Here is a 20,265-nt window from a genome sequence, read left to right as displayed (position 1 = left end):
CTGCTGTTCCAAGATTGTGGGATATTTCAGGAGGGTCACTGCTGCTATAGAAGATCTCAGATATCTCAGGAGTGGCCCTGCTGATACTTCAGGTGCCGGATCAATGGTGCAGCTAGGACTGAGTGGGCCCCGGCTGGAAAAATTAAAATAGCGGGGACGGGGGAGGTCAGAGAAGGGGTAACAAATCCTGCAAAAAGCAAACACATTCCACCTAGAAACAGAGACTCAGATACAAGATACCAGAGATGTACATTTCCAAAAGCTGACATATTACAATTAATAAATTCAGGAAAAAAATACATTTATTTACCTGTGTTGTCTGAGCATTGCTTTGATGCCAGTGTCTCTTTTCTGTTTTGTTTGGGGGGGGGGGGTTCTCTGCGGAGGAAAGGCTCTGGCAAGGCTGGCCACAGGCAGTCTGTTTAAACTGCTGCTTCTTCCGGTCACCTGCTGGGATTCTAGAGGACTTGGGGGGGGGGGGGGGGGTAGAGATGTCACACAAAGAAGGGGAGGAGGAAGGGAGATAGTGGTACTGGACACCTTAGGTGGTCGGTCATACAAGGCAAACACTGGACCAGAGAGCCATTGGATGGGCCTGGGCATTTTGCCAGACTCAGTCAGTGGTAGTTACGCCCCTGTGCTGGATATTTCAAGACTGTCTCTGCTATTACTGAAGGTCTCAGATATCTCAGGACTGTCTCATGTACTCCTGGACCAGTGCGAAAAAAGCCACGCAGTAGAGTTGGAACACCAGTGGCTGAGTGCGTGGCTTCTTCCGTGAGATTAAAGAGAAAATATTCTGTGGCAATGCAGTAAGCTAATGAAATACAAATTCAGCACAAGCAGAACTTGCGCGCTGACCAGGGAAAGCCTGCCTAACACCTGCGAAAAAGGTTCTGCGGTAAAGGCGGCTTCCCTGTGCGCGTGCCTGAAGAAAATGAACATGCCAGCACTCCTCTGCGCCAGGGGCATAGCCAGACCTCAGGGTGGGAGGGGGCCAGAGCCCGAGGTTGAGGACACATTTTGAGTGCCGCCCCGCCGCCCCCACCACCATGCCTCGCCTCCTTGCCCCCCAACCACCACGCCTCTTGGCCCCCCCCCCACCGCCTCACCTCACCTCGCCCCCCCACCGATTTGCCTCGCCCCCTCACAAACAAATGCCTTTGCTGGCGAGGGTCCCCAACCCCCGCCAGCCGAAGCCTTCTTCAGAGCGGTCTCCAGCGCAGCCGTGTTTGCTGCCTGCCCTTTCTCTTCTTGCTCCTCCTCCGCATGCTGACGCTGAGTGTCAGCATGCACAGGAGGAGCAAGAAGGAAGAAGAGCAGGGGGCAGGCAGCGAATGTGGCTGCGTCAGAGACCGCTCAGCATCAGCGTGCACAAGAGGAGCAAGAAGAAAGAAGAGCAGGGGGCAGGCAGCGAACGCGGCTGCGCCGGAGACCGCGCTGAAGAAGGCTTCGGCTGGCGGGGGTTGGGGATCCCTGCCAGCCAAACCAGGGGCCTGGATGAAATTTGCGGGAGCTCAGGCCCCTGTGGCCCCCCCGTAGCTATGCCCCTGCTCTGCGCACAAATCGGAATGTTGTTCTGTGTATTAATATTAGCCTTGCAAAAATTTCTTCTGCATAAAGTATTCGAGAGGCTCGTGTAGGCCTAGGGCAACATTCTGGTTCGCACGCAGAGGTGCGCTATCTCTTTTGTTTTCTCTGGACATGCGCACGGAGCTGTTACCTCCCGTTCTGTCTTTTAAAGCTGCGGGTACAGAAAGAAAGAAATAACTGTCAGTAAGTCCTCTTGACAAACCTTTTTACACTGCCACAGGCCTGAAGGTGAATTTCGTGCATTGTGCATGTGTTAAAATCCTCCATTTACTTCTGTGCTTTGTGGCGGAAAACCTAACGGTCTCATTACCATTCATTTTAATCTTCTGTGCGGCCATGTCTACCACGTGAATTAACTTCTGTGCTGACCCCCTTTCTGCGCCCAGTAACCACACGCTTCTGCTCGCAACAGGGGCGTAGCCAGACATCAAATTTTGGGTGGACCACTGGACAAGCTAGGTGGGCACATGTGGTATCGGCATCCTGTGCTCCCCACTCCCCCCCCCCCCCAATTTAAAACATTAAATACCAAAGCTGGTGGGGATACCCAAGCCCAGCCAATTGAAAACCTCCTTGAACGCATCCATGACTCTCTTCAACACAGCTCCACAGACACTGGCGCCCTGCCTGTGCATGCTCGATAACCAAGCCATCAACTGTTGGACCTGTGTTGAAGAGAGTCCTGGTCGCTATCAAAGAGGCTTTCAGATGGTGGGGCTTGGGAATCCCAACCAGCTGCAGTAAGAATGCGCTGCCTCTGGGTGGGCCTGAGCCCAAAGTGGGTGGGCCCCTGCCCACCCGGGCTAACCCATACCTATGCCACAGGCTAGCAGTTGCTTTCTGCATTGGCCCCTTAGTGCTCTCTGGGAGTCCAGGCAAATGAAATCTCTGGCTTTCCCAGTTTCCAGTGGTTTGAAAAGAGATGAGATTGGCAAGCGCTTCTGGCTCTGAAGGTCACACTGATTACATTCTCTCAGTCCATGCTCTAACTTGAGCTGTTGTCTAATCTCTTATGATTTTCCCAGGGTCTAGTTTAATACCCTGATAATATGTGCTTATCTGTAATTTGCACAGGATCCCAGAATAATCAGGGGTGTAGCTACCATTGAGGATCGACCACTGGTAGGGACCACCTGCTTTTGGACCAAAGTGCCCTCCTCTCATGCATTGGCTCTTTGCTCCCTGCCCTGTGGTCTGGTATCTCTCTTTCCCTTCCATCCTATGGGTCCAGCATCCCTCACTCCCCCCCCCCCCCCCTCCACATTGTCTTCCAAACCTGCTATGGGTTGCTCGTAGTGGTAGCAATGAAGACAGGCTGCCTCTGGCTGGCCCTGGAGCCTTCACTTTGCTGTGTCCCGCCCACAGGAAGTTGCATCACAAGAGGTTGGATGCAGCAATGGGAAGACCCTGGGGCTTGCAGAAGGCAGTTGGTTTTTATTGCTGCTGCCAGCCCAGCGACCCACAGAAAGCTTGGAGAACCATGGGGAGGGGTTGGGGGAGAAATTTCAGACCCATGGGGGAGGTGGGAACTGAGGGGGAAGACAGAGACTGAACTGGAGGGGGAGAAGAGAAGAGGAGAGATACTGACTTGGAGGGGGAGCAGAGGGAAGAGAGAGACCAGATTTGGGAGGGGAAGAGAGGAGAAGAGATGCTGAACCAATGGATAGAAGGAGGGAGAGAGAGATGCTGGTCGTAAGGAGGTGGAGGGACAGGGTGGCAGAGGAGAGAGAGGGAAAAATGCTGGCCCCAGGGTAAGAGGTGTGGGTGAAAGGAAGAGAGAGGGGAGAAGCTTGTCATGGGGAGGGAGAAGGACACAGAGAAAAGATGCTGGGCATGGAGTGAGCATAAGGACAGAGACACAGTGAAGTAATGCTGGACACAAGGGACAGGGACCCAGCGAGTGTTGCTGGACACGGGGAGATGTAGGGACACTAAGCAGCGATGCTAACCAGGACAAGATATAGATACAGAGGGGAGATGCTGAATTTGTGGAGGGTTATGTATCGGCCTTTCTGAGGTGACGAACTTTAATGTAATTTTAATTTGCTCTTTACCCTAGAAAGGCGGTATATCAAGTCCATGACCCCTTTTACCCTTTCATTACATCAGAGAGGGTTTTGGAACCTCTTGCAGGATCTGATATGTGTTGAGGTCGTTGTCTCTACAGCAGACTTGTGTCTGATCAGGTTTAAATTATAAGACACTGTCTCTTGAGGGTCTTTAATATATAATTGAGTTTTTCAGTCCCACCACCACTGTGACCTCATTCATTGGCCTTCAGTCTCACTAACTGGGGTGGTAAATCTCACTCTTTAGGATGGGCCATCCTTGGCATCTCTGACATTTTCCTGTTCTGTAAATCAGCTGCAGAGTGGCAGAAGCTTTGCTTCTTTCTTTCCGCTGCTCTATCGGTCTTCTGTTGGCCACAGGGTTTATGGTTTATTTGTCATTTACTATATCACTCTTAATAAAATAATAGTGCAAAAAGAATTACTAATTAAAATTATAAAGGTGGAAAGGAACAGCATAATATTCAAAAAAGGATAGACCCCACAAAAGAAGGAAATCGGATTCAACACATTAACCCCCCCCCCCCTTGTTTACAAAGCCATGTTAGCGGCTGCCAACACAGCCCATTCACTTTTTAATGGGCTGCGTTGGCATTGCTGCACAGCTTAGTAAACAAGGGGTAATTGAGCTAAAGTAACGTGGAGGAGTGGCCGCACCGGTCTTGCAATCCAGACGTGGCCAGTTCAAATCCCACTGCTGCTCCTTGTGATCTTGGGCAACTCACTTAACCCTCCATTGCCTCAGGTACAGACTTAGATTGTGAGCCCTCCTGGGACAGAGAAATATCCCGAGTACCTGAATGTAACTCACCTTGAGCTACTACTGAAAAAGGTGTGAACAAAGTGCAAATAAATAAATAATTATCAAATCTGTCAACTGCAGTAAGACCTAGGTTGTCAGAATAGGATTACCATATGTCCCCTTTTGAACTTCTTCAGCTATGTCCTCCAGGTTTTTTTGAATTTTTAGGAAATTATCCTCGTTTTCTTTTATGTGCCTATGACTAACACACATAATGAGAGAACCCGTCTCTGGCCTATGAGTCAGGCTGGCCACATGGGGCTGCTAAAGAGAGAGAAAGGCATTGCTGACCTCCTCTCTGTTTCTCTGCTGATTGAATCTGTCAAAGGAATTTTGTTCCCGCAGCACAACTTTAAGTAGATGTCATTCAAAGACTTTCTCACGTATCTCAGAAGCCATCCAGAGTTGCTGAGCGATCTCCGTTCTTCTGATAAGTTCACTTGGACTCAGACTCAGTCAAACTCAAATGCGGAAGTTTTTGAAAAGTAGATTATTATCTACTGCTGTACTTGTAAGTCAGTCACTGTTTGATGTGTGTTGATTAGCTAAAAGCCATTTACACATTTGCTATGAATAAATATTTCTTTGTCAAAGGAAGCAACCGGTTTTACTTTTTGTGTTCTCTGCAAATTTGGTAACCCTAGGTAGGAGAGGCCTGTGCAAACAAATTGGATTTTAGCATAGCTTTAAATTTAGTGAATATAGGTCATCTGTAATGTCACGAGGGAGCAGTGGTGTAGCCAAGGGTGGGCCTGGGTGGGCCCAGGCCCACCCACTTTGGGCTCAGGCCCACCCAGTAACAGCATACCTATGAATGTGGCTGGCAGGGATTCCCAAGTCCCACCAGCAGAAAATTCCTAACAACTGTCCCTCCTACATACCTTGTAAATAGCAGATCTTCATCTGCAGTGAGCAGTGACTGATACATACTGCTTGCACTGACCCCACAGCCTTTCCTCTGATGTATTCCCGCCTATGCAAACACAGGAAGTTGCATCAGAGGGAAGGCTGTGGGGCCAACATGAGCAGTGTGTATTAGTTGCTGCTCGCTGACGGTGAAAATCTGCTATTTAAAAGGTATGTGTGTTTGGTGGGAGGAGGGGATATTTGAGAAACCATATAGCATGCAGGCAAGAGAGGGAGAGACCAAATCACTTGTGGGCAAGGCGGGCTTCTTCTGCCTACCAATCTTGGGCCCAGGCCCACCCAAAATTGGGTGTCTGGCTACGTCCCTGCGAGGGAGAGAGTTCCGTAACTTTGGGCCTAAGAGGTAGAAAGGTGAGTGATGAATGCTTTCTAATCGAGCACAGGCTGAGTTTGGGAGAGACAAAAGTAAATCATTAGGGCTGCTTATACTGATAGGCAAAAGGGGCAGCTTCCCTGGGCTCCTGGATAAAGGGGGCCCAGCCACTCAATTGGTCTCTCTCTTTGTTCCCCCACTCCCTGGTGAGTCCTGCATCTGTCCCTCTCCCTTCCTCCTGCTCCCTCCTTACTTTTTTTTTACTATCGTCGTCAACAGAGCAGCACATCCCACCTACTCTGATTCAACTTCCTGTTTCCCTGTAGGTGGGATGTGCAGAGGGAAGGCCCTGATGCCAGCAGCCTGCCTTAATTGTTCCCACAATGAATCCTTTGCTGCCCATTTGCCATAATAAAGCGTTCCCTCCAGGAATAGACTCCAAATTTTTTCCAAGCTGGGAATCTAAAGACATACAGTTTCTACATCAAGTATTCCAAGACGAAAACCTTTCGAGTCCTTGTGAACTGAATTTTATTTATCAGGGAAGGAGGCATTTTCGTACCTACAATTACAACAAAATATTGCCTCTTTGGACAAGACTCAACTGACAGGGGAGATCTGTGAGACTTTGGATACAGCGTTGACGTTGGAGTCACAGCGTGAAGTTCCATTGACTGTTCATCATCATCGCCTTAAGGACAGCATGGGTTGTGCATCTAGAACAGGCATGGCTGCTGATTTGGGCATCGCTTTGCCAGAAGGTTGCCTGTTGACAGGGATCAAGAGCCTGTGGGGCCTTACAGATCATGTCCCTCACTGGAAATTACAAAATAAACTGAATATGAGGTTATATTATTCACCCAGGAGAGCCTGTCTAATGAAAATCTGTCCTTCGGCCGCATGCCCTAAGTGTGGGTTCAGGGAGGTGTCATTGGGACACATGCTGTGGAATTGTCCTATGATCCAAACTTTGTGGCAGATGTTGCTGACGTTCTTATCTCAGCTTTGGGCCCCTCCCAGTGAGAATGCAACCGAGTTTAAATTTTGGCACAGTTCTGACATTGTCCCCTCACAGACGGGGGGGGGGGGGGGGGCTCTAAGTTCCTCTGTTGGTTAACACTGATGGTGCTAAAGGTGGTCTTGACAGCTTGGCTCTCTAGGGACCCTCCCACAGTCCAACATTGGAGAGCAGCTATGATCCAAGTTCGTTAAAAAAAAATGTATTTTATTTATTACTAGTAAAAAAGGCCCGTTTCTGATACAAATGAAACAGGCGCTAGCAAGGTTTTCCTCGGAGTGTGTATGTTCGGGAGAGTGTATGTGAGAGTGACTGTGCGAGTGTGTGTGTGTGTGTGTGAGAGAAAGAGAGTGAGTCTGGGTGCGAGTGTGTCTGTGAGAGAGAGAGTGTGTGTGTGAGAATGAGAGTGTGTGCAAGTGCATATGTGAGACACAGTGTGTGAGAGAGAGAGAGAGAGTGTTTCACACAGATACAGTGTGTGCGAGAGAAAGTGTGTGAGAGACAGACTCTCTGTGAGACTGAGTGTATGAGACCAAGAGAATGTGTGACTGTGTGACACACATAGAGGCATATTTTCAAAGCACTTTGGGAGGCTAAGTGCTTTGAAAATGAGCTTGATAGTGTATGAGAGAGTGTATGAGAGTGAGAAAGAGAAAGATATTGACTTTGAGAGAGAGAGTGTGTGAGAGAGAGAGAGTGTGTGTGACAGAGATACCTCCCCCCCTCTCCCCCCCCCCCCCCCTCTGGTATCTGAGCGTTACTGTGCAGGACGCTGAGCTCTGGCTGTGCTTCAAGGAACTGACCAATCCTATTTAATAGAATGCACCTCCAAAATTCTGATGCAGAGAAACCTCGTGTGGTTGGTCACTTCTGCTTGTGACGAACCCGGAAGTACGTGATGTCAATTCAGGAGATGGATACAGAGAGCAGGAATGTCTCAGCCATGTAATCAGCTTCAGAATGTTGGAGGTGCGTTTTATTATATAGGATTTTTATTGCAGAAAAGGATAATGTAACAGATAAGCAATTATCCATGTTCCTACATTGTTCTTTGCAAAGTCAACAGTGTAGGGGTTACAGAGTATGTTCAGAGCGTTCGTGCTGTCCAAGGAGAGGTCCCATTTTGGTGTGGGTTTTGAGGGCAGTCATGTACTCCTTGAGGTAGTTAAGAGTTTAAAGAGGGTTGGATATGGGGTGGGAGTAAGTGAGGGGAGGAGTTGTGCACTTTTCAAGGTTTGTGGGGAGAGAATCTGCTTTTGTGTCTGTGTCTATGTGATGTTTTGGTGTAGGAATGTTTTTGCCATCATGTCAGCTGTTGTTTGGGGATGTGATGCCCCAGGGTTGGTTTGTGTGAGTCCAGAAAGGTTAGGAGGGGTCTCCAGGTTCTGGTCCACTTGTAGGAAGGCCCTGAATCTCTCTCCGTTTGCTATTTGGTGGAGCTTGGCAAGCCAATCTGTTTCTGTTGGAGGTGGGACGTTTTCCCATTTTGTGGCAATGGCCACCCTGGCTGCTAAGAGCAGGAAGCTGAATAGGTTCTGTCTGTCTAAGGTTGGGTTGATAGGGTCGTTTGTAATAAGTATTACGTTCAAGGTCTGCACTCTGGTTCATAAAATCATTCACGGAGATGCACCGGCCTACATGCTAGACCTTATTGACTTGCCACCCAGGAATGCTAAAAAATCAGCAAGCACATTCCTAAATCTTCACTTCCCCAGCTGTAAAGGACTAAAATACAGATCAACACATGCGTCCAGCTTTTCTTACATGAGTACGCAGTTGTGGAATGCATTGCCACTTGATTTGAAAGCAATCTACGACCTAATCAACTTTCGTAAATCGTTGAAGACTTATCTCTTCAACAAGGCATACCACGACGATCCATAATATGAACTGTAACTCATCACCACTTACCTAATATTCTGAATGTTTTCCCTCTGTACCTGATTGCTTAATTCTATTACGTTATCCACAGTGCTTTTTTTGTAGAAAAAATGGTGCCAGTACTCATTGTGGGCGGAGTCACCACATATGACCCCACCCCTATTATAGCCACACCCACATTTGCCACACCCCTTATACCAGCCATAGCGCATATAAACATACATCATTGAAAATATTATACTAGTATAGGAGAAAAAAATAACATGATTTTTTTTCATTATAAATAATTCCTGTAAGCTGTTACAGCTCCAGTATACCCAGTGCAAAATAAGACAGCAGATGTAAATTCTCAAATTGGACATATTCCAGACACTAAAATGAAAATAAAATTATCTTTTCTACCTTTGTTGTCTGGTGACTTTGTTTTTCTGATCATGCTGGCCCAGTATCCGATTCTGCTGCTATCTGTCCTCTTAACTCAGTTTCCAGGGCTTCCTTTCCATTTATTTCTTTACTTTCCTCCTTTCTTCTTCATTTCTTGCCCTACATCCGTAAGTAAAAGCTGGGTCCTCCACAGACTTGACTGTCCAGTGGATCCAGCTTCTGCCTATTTTCTACATCCATGTGCAGTTTTTCTCCTCTCTTCCTTTTCCCTCATCTCATCTCCTTCCTCACTTTCCTCGCCTCCATCCATGTCCAGCATTTCTTCTCTCTCCTTTCCCTCTCCTCCATCCACTCATGTCTAGCAGCCCTCCTCTCCCCTGCCCTCCATCCACCCATGTCCAGTGACCCCCGTCCCCCCTGCCATCCACCCATGTCCAGCGACCCTCCTGTCCCCCCTGCCATCCACTCATGTCCAGCAACCCCCCTGTCCCCCCTGCCATCCACCCATGTTCAGCGACCCTCCTGTCCCCCCTGCCATCCACCCATGTCCAGCGACTCCCTTTGTCCCCCCTGCCATCCACCCATGTCCAGCGACTATCCTTGTTTCCCTGCTCCCCCTCCCTCCAGCCACCCATACCCATCTGAGCCCCCCTCCCCGACCCAGTCCCCACCTGCCTATCAGCTCCATGCCGCCAACCCTCTTCCCCTGCCACCCGGCACCGTGATGACCCAGCCTTTAAAAAAATCAACGAAGCGGAGCGGTGCCTCACGTCTGTCCCGCATCCGCAATCTTTCACGGACCCCACTGCCCCTCCCATCCTGTCATCCCATCTCTTCCTGCCCCTTTCTTGCACCCACCTTGCAGCACCATATCCCTCCCGTTCCACTTTGCTTGCTGTGCGCTAAAAAACAAGCATGGCAGAAGCACGGGACCGTGGCTCTCTGCCTGCCGCTACTGCTTCCTGTGCCGACCCGGAAGTTAACTTCACATACCATGTTTCCCTGAAAATAAGACACTGTCTTATATTAATTTTTGCCCCCAAAAATGCGCTAGGTCTTATTTTCAGGGGCTGTCTTATTTTTCGGGGAAACATCGGGGTTGGCCCGCCCGCCCTCCGTCGCTCCCGGAACTAACCTTAAACGCCTCCTTTCACCTTAGCAGCAAGCAGTAGCAGGGCAGGCCACTCCTTCCTTCCGTGCCCTGCCCTCGCCTGACGTAACGTCCGCGAGGGCGGGGCACGGAAGGAAGGAGAGGTCTGCCCTGCTGCTGCTTGCTGCTAAGGTGAAAGGAGGCGTTTAAGGTTAGTTCTGGGAGCGACGGAGGGTGGATGGAGGGGGGCGCTTGGTGACCTCGGGTGGGGGGGCGGCCCCTGGGTGGCGGCCCGGGGGTGGCCTTGTCCGGCTCTCGGCGGCCCTGCTTTCAAAGAAAAATTTGCTAGGTCTTACTTTCGGGGGAGGCCTTATATCTACCAATTCAGAAAAACCTCTACTAGGTCTTATTTTTGGGGGATGTCTTACTTTCAGGGAAACAGGGTAAGAAGCAGTAGCAGCAGCAGAGAGCCACGGTCCCGCGCTTCTGCCATGCTTGTTTTTTAGCGCACAGCAAGCAAAGTGGAATGGGAAAGATATGGTGCTGCAAGGTGGGTGCAAGAAAGGGGCAGGAAGAGATGGGATAACACAGGATGGGAGGGGCAGTGGGGTCCGTGAAAGATTGCGGATGCGGGCAGAGGAAGTGCAGGACTCGCCGGGAAGGAGGGGTCGCTGGGAGGGGAGGGAGCAAAAAAAAGGTGCCGGTACGCCGTACCGTTGCGTACCGGCACAAAAAAAGCACTGACCACTTCTATCTTTTTCTTTGAATGACGAATGCCATGACAGAATATTGTAAGCCACATTGAGCCTGCAAATAGGTGGGAAAATGTGGGATACAAATGCAACAAATAAATTGTTGCAGGAATGAATGCATGAATTTGTGATGCTTCAGGAGTCAGACAGCACACACCAGTATGAGAAAGTAATCTTCTTTATTTGCCAGCAAACAAAGCAAGACATCAGTTCTAGCTCTCTTCTCTTTCTCTCAGCTCTTTTTGTCTTTCTCTCAGCTCTCTGTGTCTTTGTCTCAGCTCTCTTCTTATGCTGTCTTCTTCTTCTTCTGTCTGTTCCTTCTGTCCTTCTCTTTCTTCTGAGCTCCTTCTGACGTAAACTGCTTCTGCTCCTACTTAAATAGGGTCCTAAGCCCTCCTCCTAGCCTAGCCCCCTTTACTCCCAATTGGTTAAGAAATTGATTGGCTACCTTGCCTCAACCAATCATTACTTTTGAAATATCAGTTACATAGGTTCCAGACATCCTAAACTGACCTCTGACCTGGGGCCCCTTAAGCCAGACATTTGGTCTCCAGTCTCTTACATGTTATTATGATTGATTTCTCATATTCCTAGTACTAACTGCTAACTAAACTCTGGCATTCATTAAAGGGGTCAAAAGCCAATCTTACTTAATAGCATACAGATATACTTTCAGGAGGCCAGTCCTACACTTAGCTATAATTAATCAAGGAGAAGAGAGCTGACTAGTTCTGACCTTTTTCACCTATCAGCTTATACATTGAACCAGCCAGAACTATGGCTAAGTCAAACCACATGTTGATCTCCTCAATGCAGTCCTTGCTTGACCTCTTAAACAGCAGACAAAGAGTAATACAGAATTTAACAGATATTCTACACAGACACAAACCTTATTAATTTACACAGAATCAGTATTTCTTATAAGACATATTCTAAATATCAAAAACTTGTAAATACTAATCTATTGCCTCTCTCTCTCTAAATAGTATTTTCTATCTAAGCATTTTAAACTACAATTAATCATATGTCTGGCTCATTCCTTTATTCATTCATAATAGTTTACAGCTGTGCCAGCTAGCATTGGCAATTCACAAGGGACAGAGTTTCATTTCTCACTGACCTTTCCTAACCTTAGCTCGGCAAACGTAAATAACCTAAACCAGATGACATTCCTTCACTTGCTAGCAGAACTGAGAATTTAAAATAATATCTGAGCACCTTTAAACAAAATTAACCCTTCATATGATTTCTCAGAATTATTCAATTTCTTTTGCCCACTGCCTCATTCCCCCCTTTGAGACTAAAATCAGCTTATGCAGAGATAAGTCTCACAACTCAAACTCTGGAGATTATAGTGATCCTAACTAGGAATAGACTTGTGAATCACCATTACCCTACTTGTTAAGGTTCGACGGCATACTGCCGAAGCACATGAGGCCAGGAAACAAAACAACAACCCTGCTAAAACTAAGACTATTAGGGAAATGAACAAAGGACGTATCCAGGAGGTCAATGACCACCACCAGGAGGTAAGATCTAATCCTCCTCGGTAATCCTCCACATTAAGGCTGGCCAACTGTAGGACTTTATCCATAGCATGCCTAACTACATGCGTCCTATTTATGACAATAGTACAGCACTCTGAAGAATTTAGCACTGTGCAGAGGCCACCCTGAGCTGCAAAGAGATAGTCAAGGCCCATACGATTATACCTAGAAACTATACTTAATTCATTAATTTGATCCTGCAATGCATTGACTACCACATTCAGCTCATGAACTAAAACATGGAGTAGGGATTGAAGTCTCCGGGTAGCCATACCTAGTTCAGTAATACCCGCTACCGGGCCTCCAATTGGAATCCAGGCCGTGGCAGAAAGGGCTACAAGTCTCTTTTTAGTCAGAGGATAAGTAGAATTAATATACTGGAGGGCTAATTCAATCGCCTCATCCTCTGTGGCAACGGAGGAGGGTAAGGACAAAGCCTCTCGCTTAGAACGGTGCGGGGATGGTGGCTTAAGAGGAATAACTTTAGGAAAATAATTCAAGGTTACCAATACACAAAAATCATATGTGGCGGGAAGAATCATGTGGAGGACATTATCACAGAGCCAGTAATGACCAAGGAGAGGGCGACGAAAGTTCCCAATAAATGTTGGCTCAGGCTGGACAGGGTACTTAGGGTGCCCATAATGCGAGCCCCTATCCCAGGGGGAACGAAGACGAAATGGAGACTTTGCACACCATAGGCGCCAATCCCCAATTGTGACAGGCTGCTCATTTGTTAGTAACTCTTCATACCCCGGGGACTTATGAAAGTAGAAAATAAGCTTGGACACTATAGTCTTCTCAGTGGTACGCTTAGGAGCCAGATAATCACCTGGGTCATAATCTACAGGTATGGTAGCAGGGCACATAGGAGTACCTGGAGAAACTACCCACACAGATTCTCCTTTTTCTGGGAGAACATTAGTATAGTTACAGGGAATGGGAAGAACAGTTGAGATGCTTCTTGTTAAACAAAACACTCCAGAAGCTGGATAGGGAGACGTAAAAACTGGCCTTAGAGAAGATTCAGAGGGGGAAGTAGCATTATAAAAGGACCACCAAGTATAATCCTGGCTCCAAGGGCCTGAACTCGAAAAGTAGGGAGGTATAAGAGCTGGGAGTTGCACAGGGACAGGTACAGCTGGGACATCTGTAGTATAAGGAGAAAATCGGGAACACACAATACAAGGGGAAGTAATCTTTGCCTGGCTAATTAGTTCCTGGACAGAGTGTAACCAAAGGTTGGAGCGAGTTGGGGTATTAGGAACAAGGAGGCAAGGAGTAGAAAACAACAAAAGCATCCAAACTACTAACATTTTCTTTCTTCCTAATCTAAAACAAATACAGCAAACTAATTAAGCAATAATATTTCAACAGTCTGTGCTAATCACAGATTACTCTCATATAGTGTTCTCAGTCTTTGAGTTCTTATACCAGTTGGGATAGACCCTCAACTGATAAGGATCAAGCTCTCAAATTCCAAGAAAGCCAGAATCTGGACAGAAAGAGTCTCAGTATGAAGCCGAAGTTCAGCAGCTCCTGCAGCATGCAGTTGACCCTTCTTTTCAGCTAGTAGATTCTTTGGTTCGGGTCAAGCGCAACTTCAATGGCTCCGCTGGATCACTTTCTGCTCTCCACTGTCTAGGCTCCGTCTGATCCGTGCTGGGCTCAGTCTGGTCAGCAGACTTAATTCGAGACCAATGGACCCATGGAGTAATCCCTGCGACCTTCACAGCTGCAGGGGTAGAAAGCAAAACAGTAAAAGGTCCTTTCCATCGGGGCCCCAAAGGCTGGAGCTTCCAGTCTTTCACCCAAACTCTATCCCCTGGCAGGAAGGAATGTACCTGAGCCTGGAAGGGGACAGGGTTTATTTCTCTCACATAAGACTGAAGCTCAGAAATTATCTTACCCAGGAGGGCTACCTGCTCCTGCACCTGGGCAGACCCTAAAATCCCTATGTCTCCCTTAATTCCCTGTAAAATGGCTGGGGGCTTCCCATACATAATTTCAAAGGGAGAAAGGGCTGTTCCTTTAGTTGGAGTGCATCGGAGGCGGAAGAGGGCTAGTGGCAATGCCTGTGGCCATTTCAATTGGGTTTCCTGACAAATCTTTGCTAGGCTATTTTTCAAGGTTCTGTTTGCCCGCTCAACCTGCCCTGAACTCTGGGGACGGTAGGCACAATGCAATTTCCAGGTAATGCGCAATGCGCGGGACAGGGCCTGAAGTGTAGCTTCAACAAAGGCGGGACCATTATCTGAACCTATGGCAAGGGGCAGTCCATACCTGGGGATGACATCCCTAAGGAGAGCTCGAGCTACTTCTGTGGCTTTCTCAGTGACTGTAGGATATGCTTCCACCCACCCAGAAAAGGTACAAACCATAACTAAGAGGTATCGGAGCCTACCGCTCCTGGGCATTTCTGTGAAGTCTATAACTAGGGACTCAAAGGGTGTTAGTCCTCTAGACTGAACTCCTGGTGGAATACGGGGTCCCTGACGAGCATTATTCTGGGCACAGAGAGTACATCGGGCAGAGGCAGTGGCAACCAGACTATCCAATCCTTCCAGCACCACTACTCGATTGAGTAGGCGGGCTAGTGCTGTTTTCCCTAAGTGTGATAGGTCATGAGCTTGAGACACTACAGGCCAAGCTAGGTGGCGTGGCACCAGAACTCTGGTATCAGGGAGATGTAACCAGCCATCAGGTCTCCTTACTGCACCTTCTTCTTGAGCCCATTTCTCTTCCATTTGGGTATACATAGGTGTCCATTCTTGCAATCGGATTTGGAACAGGGGAGTCACAGTACTTGCTAGGGGTCCTCGAGCAGCTTCTTTGGCCACCCGATCAGCATGGCGGTTCCCTCGGGCCACTGGAGTATCTACCCTTTGGTGTCCCCTGCAGTGAATGACAGCTACCTTCTTGGGGGCCCAAACAGCCTCTAGCAGCTGAAGTATTTCAGGTCCATACTTAACAGGTTGGCCTGCAGCATTTATGAGTCCCTTTTCCTTATACAAAGCTCCATGAGCATGTAGGGTTGTGAAGGCATACTTAGAATCAGTATAAATGTTAGTCACCAGTCCTGCTGCTAGCTCCAGAGCTCGTATGAGGGCCACAAGTTCTGCTTTCTGGGCTGAAGTTCCTTGGGGCAGGGCTCTTGCTTCTATCACCTTGTCCTCTGTCACCACAGCATAGCCTGCCAATCGCTTAGAGTTCTCCACATAACTGCTTCCATCTGTGAAATAAATTACATCTGGGTCCCTCCAAGGAACATCTTTAAGATCTGGTCGACTGGAGTACACTTCATCCATAGTTTGGATACAGTCATGATCCGGTGGTCCCTCAGATGCTGGCAAAAGAGTAGCAGGATTGAATGTAGCCACTGTTTCCAGGTGTATCCGTGGATTCTCACACAAGCTGGCTTGGTACTTAACCATACGGTTATTTGTAAACCAGTGGTTGCCCTTATACTCCATGAGGGTGAGAACTGCATGGGGGACTTTAACAACCAGTTCTTGCCCCAAGGTCAACTTATCAGCTTCCTGGACCAGTAAGGCTGTTGCTGCAATGGCCCTCATACAGGCTGGCCATCCTTTAGCCACTCCATCCAGCTGTTTAGACAGGTATGCAACAGGCCTCTGCCAGGATCCCATCATCTGGGTCAGCACACCCAGAGCAACCCCCTGTCGCTCGTGGACATACAATGAGAAAGGTTTCTCCACATCAGGAAGGCCTAACGCAGGGGCTTGGAGTAGGGCTTTCTTTATGGCAATGAAGGATTGTTGAGCAGTAGGTCCCCATTCAAATGGTTCCTTTTCACCCCCCTTTGTGGCTTGGTAAAGGGGTTTCGCCATCAATGCAAAATTTGGAATCCAAATTCTGCAGAATCCGGCTGCTCCCAGGAATTCCCTAACTTCTCTTCTGGACTTGGGTTGGGGAATTGCAGCTACCGCTTGCTTCCTACTAGCATCCAGTCTCAGACTTCCCTGGGAAATACAAAAGCCCAGATACTTCACTTCTGACTGACAAAGTTGGGCCTTTGAGCGTGAGACCTTATAGCCTGCATCCAAGAGTAGCTCCAGCAATTCTCTAGTAGCCTCAAAACACTCTTCCTGGGTCACTGCTGCAATCAGGAGGTCATCTACATACTGGAGTAAAACTCGCCTGGAAGGCTCAGATTTAAAAGTCTTAAGGTCTTGTCCTAGGGCAGTCCCAAAAATGGTGGGGGAATTCTTGAACCCCTGTGGCAGGCGAGTCCATGTATACTGAAGCTTCCTTCCTGTTACTGGGTTTTCCCATTGAAAGGCAAAAAGCAACTGACTGGCTGGGGCCACCCGAATACAAAAGAAGGCGTCTTTTAGGTCTAGTGTTGTGAAATGGGTAGCTCCAGAAGGTATCAATCCTAACAGGACACATGGATTAGGCACTACAGGGTGTAATGAGATAGTGGATTTGTTAACCACTCGTAAGTCTTGGACTGGCCGGTAGTCCTCAGTCCCTGGCTTCTGAACTGGCAATAGTGGCGTATTCCATGGAGACTGGCAAGGACGAATAATTCCATGGGATAACAGACGATTCAAATGTGCTTGAATCCCTTCCAGAGCCTTTCTGGGAATTGGGTATTGACGAAGATGGATTGGCCGGGCACTTGGAAGTAAATCTACATGTACAGGAGGAATATTTCGGGCCAACCCTGGGGGATTATCTTCTGCCCATACCCCACTGACCTGAAAGCTGTCTGCCAGGGGTAGGTCAACTTGGCCCTGCGACTGATGCAGCCGCCATTCTTCTTCAAGAGGGCAGCAGAAACTCAATATACCCTTAGGGCTGGATGTCGGGGGCCGAAAGGAGACTGAAGTCTGGCCATCAGAGTCAAAGGAAATTTGGGCCCTAAGCTTGGACAGCAGGTCTCGACCTAACAAAGGGATTGGACAGTCTGGCATATAAAGGAATTCATGAGTGACTATGTGTGAGCCTAATTGGCATCTACGGGTTGTCAGGAAAGGCCTCCGGTTCTGCACCCCCGTGGCTCCCACCACTCGGACAGTTTTTCCAGACACAGGCGCTAATCGCTCCGTCACAACAGAATGTTCAGCTCCTGTATCAATCATAAATGGAATTGAGCGGCTCCCTATAGTTAGCTTGACCATAGGTTCCTGGGAGCCCAGTTTGTAGGAACCCGGTCTGTCCTATTCGTCCCATTCTGCCATCTCGGCTATCCCGATGATGTCAGATTCAGGAGGCTCATATCTTCCCTCTCGAACTCGGCCTCGGCTTCCTCGATCTCCTGGTCCCCTTCTCAGTCCCTGGCGCCTCTGGGGGCATTCATCTTTCCAGTGCCCTCTTTCCTTACAATAGGCACACTGGTCCCTCTCCAATCTTGGTCTGGGATTCTCCCCCCTTGGCCGGGATTGATTGAAGGAATCTCGGGGCCTGACTGGTGGTCCGGGGTCCCACTTTGGCTTCCCATTAGCTAGAGGTCGACCTCGGTTAAGGGTGGAATTAGTAATGGCTGCCGCTAAAAGGTCGGCCTTCTTCTGCATCTTCCGGTCAGCCTCTCGGCGCACCTCCTGATCTCTATTAATGAAAACCTTGGTTGCGATCTCAATTAGCTGGGTGGTATTCATCCCTGCGAATCCCTCCTGACGCTGCAACTTCTTCCGGATATCTGGCATACTCTGGGCCACCAATGCACTATTCACCATTCTCTGGTTTTCTTGGGCTTCAGGGTCAAATGGGGTGTATGTTCTGTAGGCTTCAATTAGTCGCTCTAAAAAGGCCCCAGGGGATTCAGTTGCCCCTTGGAGAATTTCAGAGACCTTTGCCAGATTAATGGGCCTCTTTATGCCTTTCCTCATACCTTCCAGCAAGTCCCGGCAATAGCCAGACAACAGTTCATAGTGCTGCCCATCATTTGGATCCCAATCTGGAGCTGCGCGAGGAAACCGAGCTCTAACCCATCCCTCTGGGTCCTGTGTCCCCCCGGGGACACGCTCTCGCGTGATGGCCTCAGCATTTTGCAAAATCTTCCACCTCTCCTCAGTTGTGAAGAGGGTCAGGAGAAGTTGTTGACAATCAGTCCAGGTTGGGTTATGGGTGGCCATAATGCTAGCCACTAGGTCCACCACTGCCTGAGGCTTTTCAGTATAAGAGGGGTAATGCGTCTTCCAATTCAGGAGATCGGTGGTTGTGAAGGGTACATACTGATAGGCCTGTGCCTGTATAACCTGACCCTGATTATTAGGATCCGGTCGAGTGGTAGTTACCTGACGAAGGGGCAGAACTCTCGAGGAGGTGGGAATAGAACCTGAGGTAGAGCTAGGAGCTACCCTCCTATCATGCTCAAAGGTGATTGCAGCAGGTCTAACCCATTCAGTGGAGGTATGTTGAACCCCTGAGGGATGGGGAGGGGTACTCATAGACTGAGAGGTGGTCACAGGTGAGTCAGTCCATTGAAAGGGATGCCGGGCCCCTGATGAGTGGGTAGGGGTATTAGAGGGAGAGGCTGGGCTGTCAGGAGTTGAGGAGTCAGGGAGTGGAACCCAAAGCGGGTCTTCAGAGGTTAACAGGAGAGGATTTGGCACAGAAGGGTAGAGGCCAGGTGAAAAGTCCAACCTAGGATGTGGTGGGGTTCGCACAGTGGGGGAGGAACTATCTGGAGAAGCCTGTGCTGGAGAAGCTTGGGCTGGGCGACGTGGATCTCTAGGGGTAGCACGGAACCCCAACAATGGGCCATAAGGTGGTGGCTCAAGGTCTGAGGGGTCATCAGAGAGTATGGGTTTCTCAGACAGGGTAGGGGCGGAAGCCACCGATTGGGTGGTAAGCTTCCTAGGGCTCTTTCCCTCTTCTAGTTTAGATTTTCTAATCTTTCTTTGAACACGGCCTAACATAAATTTTACTGGGGATCCCATATAAGTTTTCAACCACGAGGGAGGGTCAGTCACAAGGCTGTCCCAGGAATCTATATAAGGGAGTTGTTCAGAATATTCTGGTTCTCCTACAACTATGCTGTAGACCTTCCGGATTACTTCAATATCTAAGCTGCCACTAGGGGGCCACCCCACTCCCATAGATGGCCACTCAACTTCACACAAGGTTCTTAGAGTACTTGAGCTTAAAGTCTGTCCATAGTCATTAATTAAAAATCCTTTTTTAAAGTTCTTAAGCATACAGTCTAGGGGAGTATCAATTTGTCTAGATGATGTCCCACCCATAATGCTTACAGTTACAACACACAAAAAGGGAGGGAATTTTTGAAAATGCAGTAAGGGGTCTGCACTCTCGAGACACTAGGTAGACAGACAGCAATCGCTTCCTTCCGTTGCTGACCAATTGAACTCGCGTTAATTGGAAATGCAGCTATAAGAAGTCCGCACTCAATAATCATTCACGCATCACACATTCCATACAGAAAATCCCACCCAACAATTTCAGATTTCTCAGATACAGATAAGCTCAAGCGTTTTCGCTTCTAATCTCCTCTAGATTAGAAGGTACTAGGGCCTTCGCTGAGAGTTGATCAGGCTCTCCTTCCTCAATTTGTTTGAGGGGCTGATTTACAATTTTCTAGCTAGAATTACAATACAGAATACAGAATACATACCCGGCGAATGTTCTCCAGTCTGTTGGGTGCTGGGATTAATGCAGGATTCATCCCACCGCTGCCACCAAGAATTGTTGCAGGAATGAATGCATGAATTTGTGATGCTTCAGGAGTCAGACAGCACACACCAGTATGAGAAAGTAATCTTCTTTATTTGCCAGCAAACAAAGCAAGACATCAGTTCTAGCTCTCTTCTCTTTCTCTCAGCTCTTTTTGTCTTTCTCTCAGCTCTCTGTGTCTTTGTCTCAGCTCTCTTCTTATGCTGTCTTCTTCTTCTTCTGTCTGTTCC

At 48.4% G+C, this 20,265-nt stretch overlaps 1 protein-coding gene across 1 annotated transcript in view; it reads left to right on the top strand.

The window, feature by feature from the left end:
* Positions 1-2,178: 2,178 nt before the first annotated feature.
* Positions 2,179-20,265, top strand: part of TMEM151B (transmembrane protein 151B) — a 29,176-nt gene continuing 11,089 nt past the window's right edge. The window contains exon 1 of the mRNA XM_030199248.1: positions 2,179-2,333. Coding sequence (XP_030055108.1) covers positions 2,179-2,333 — 155 coding nt within the window. The remainder of the gene's footprint in view (positions 2,334-20,265) is intronic.

This window comes from Microcaecilia unicolor, chromosome 3, assembly GCF_901765095.1.
Source record: "Microcaecilia unicolor chromosome 3, aMicUni1.1, whole genome shotgun sequence".
Lineage (NCBI taxonomy): Eukaryota > Metazoa > Chordata > Amphibia > Gymnophiona > Siphonopidae > Microcaecilia > Microcaecilia unicolor.
The sequence above is the reverse complement of the archived record's forward strand: the minus strand, read 5'-3'. Positions and strand labels throughout refer to the sequence as shown.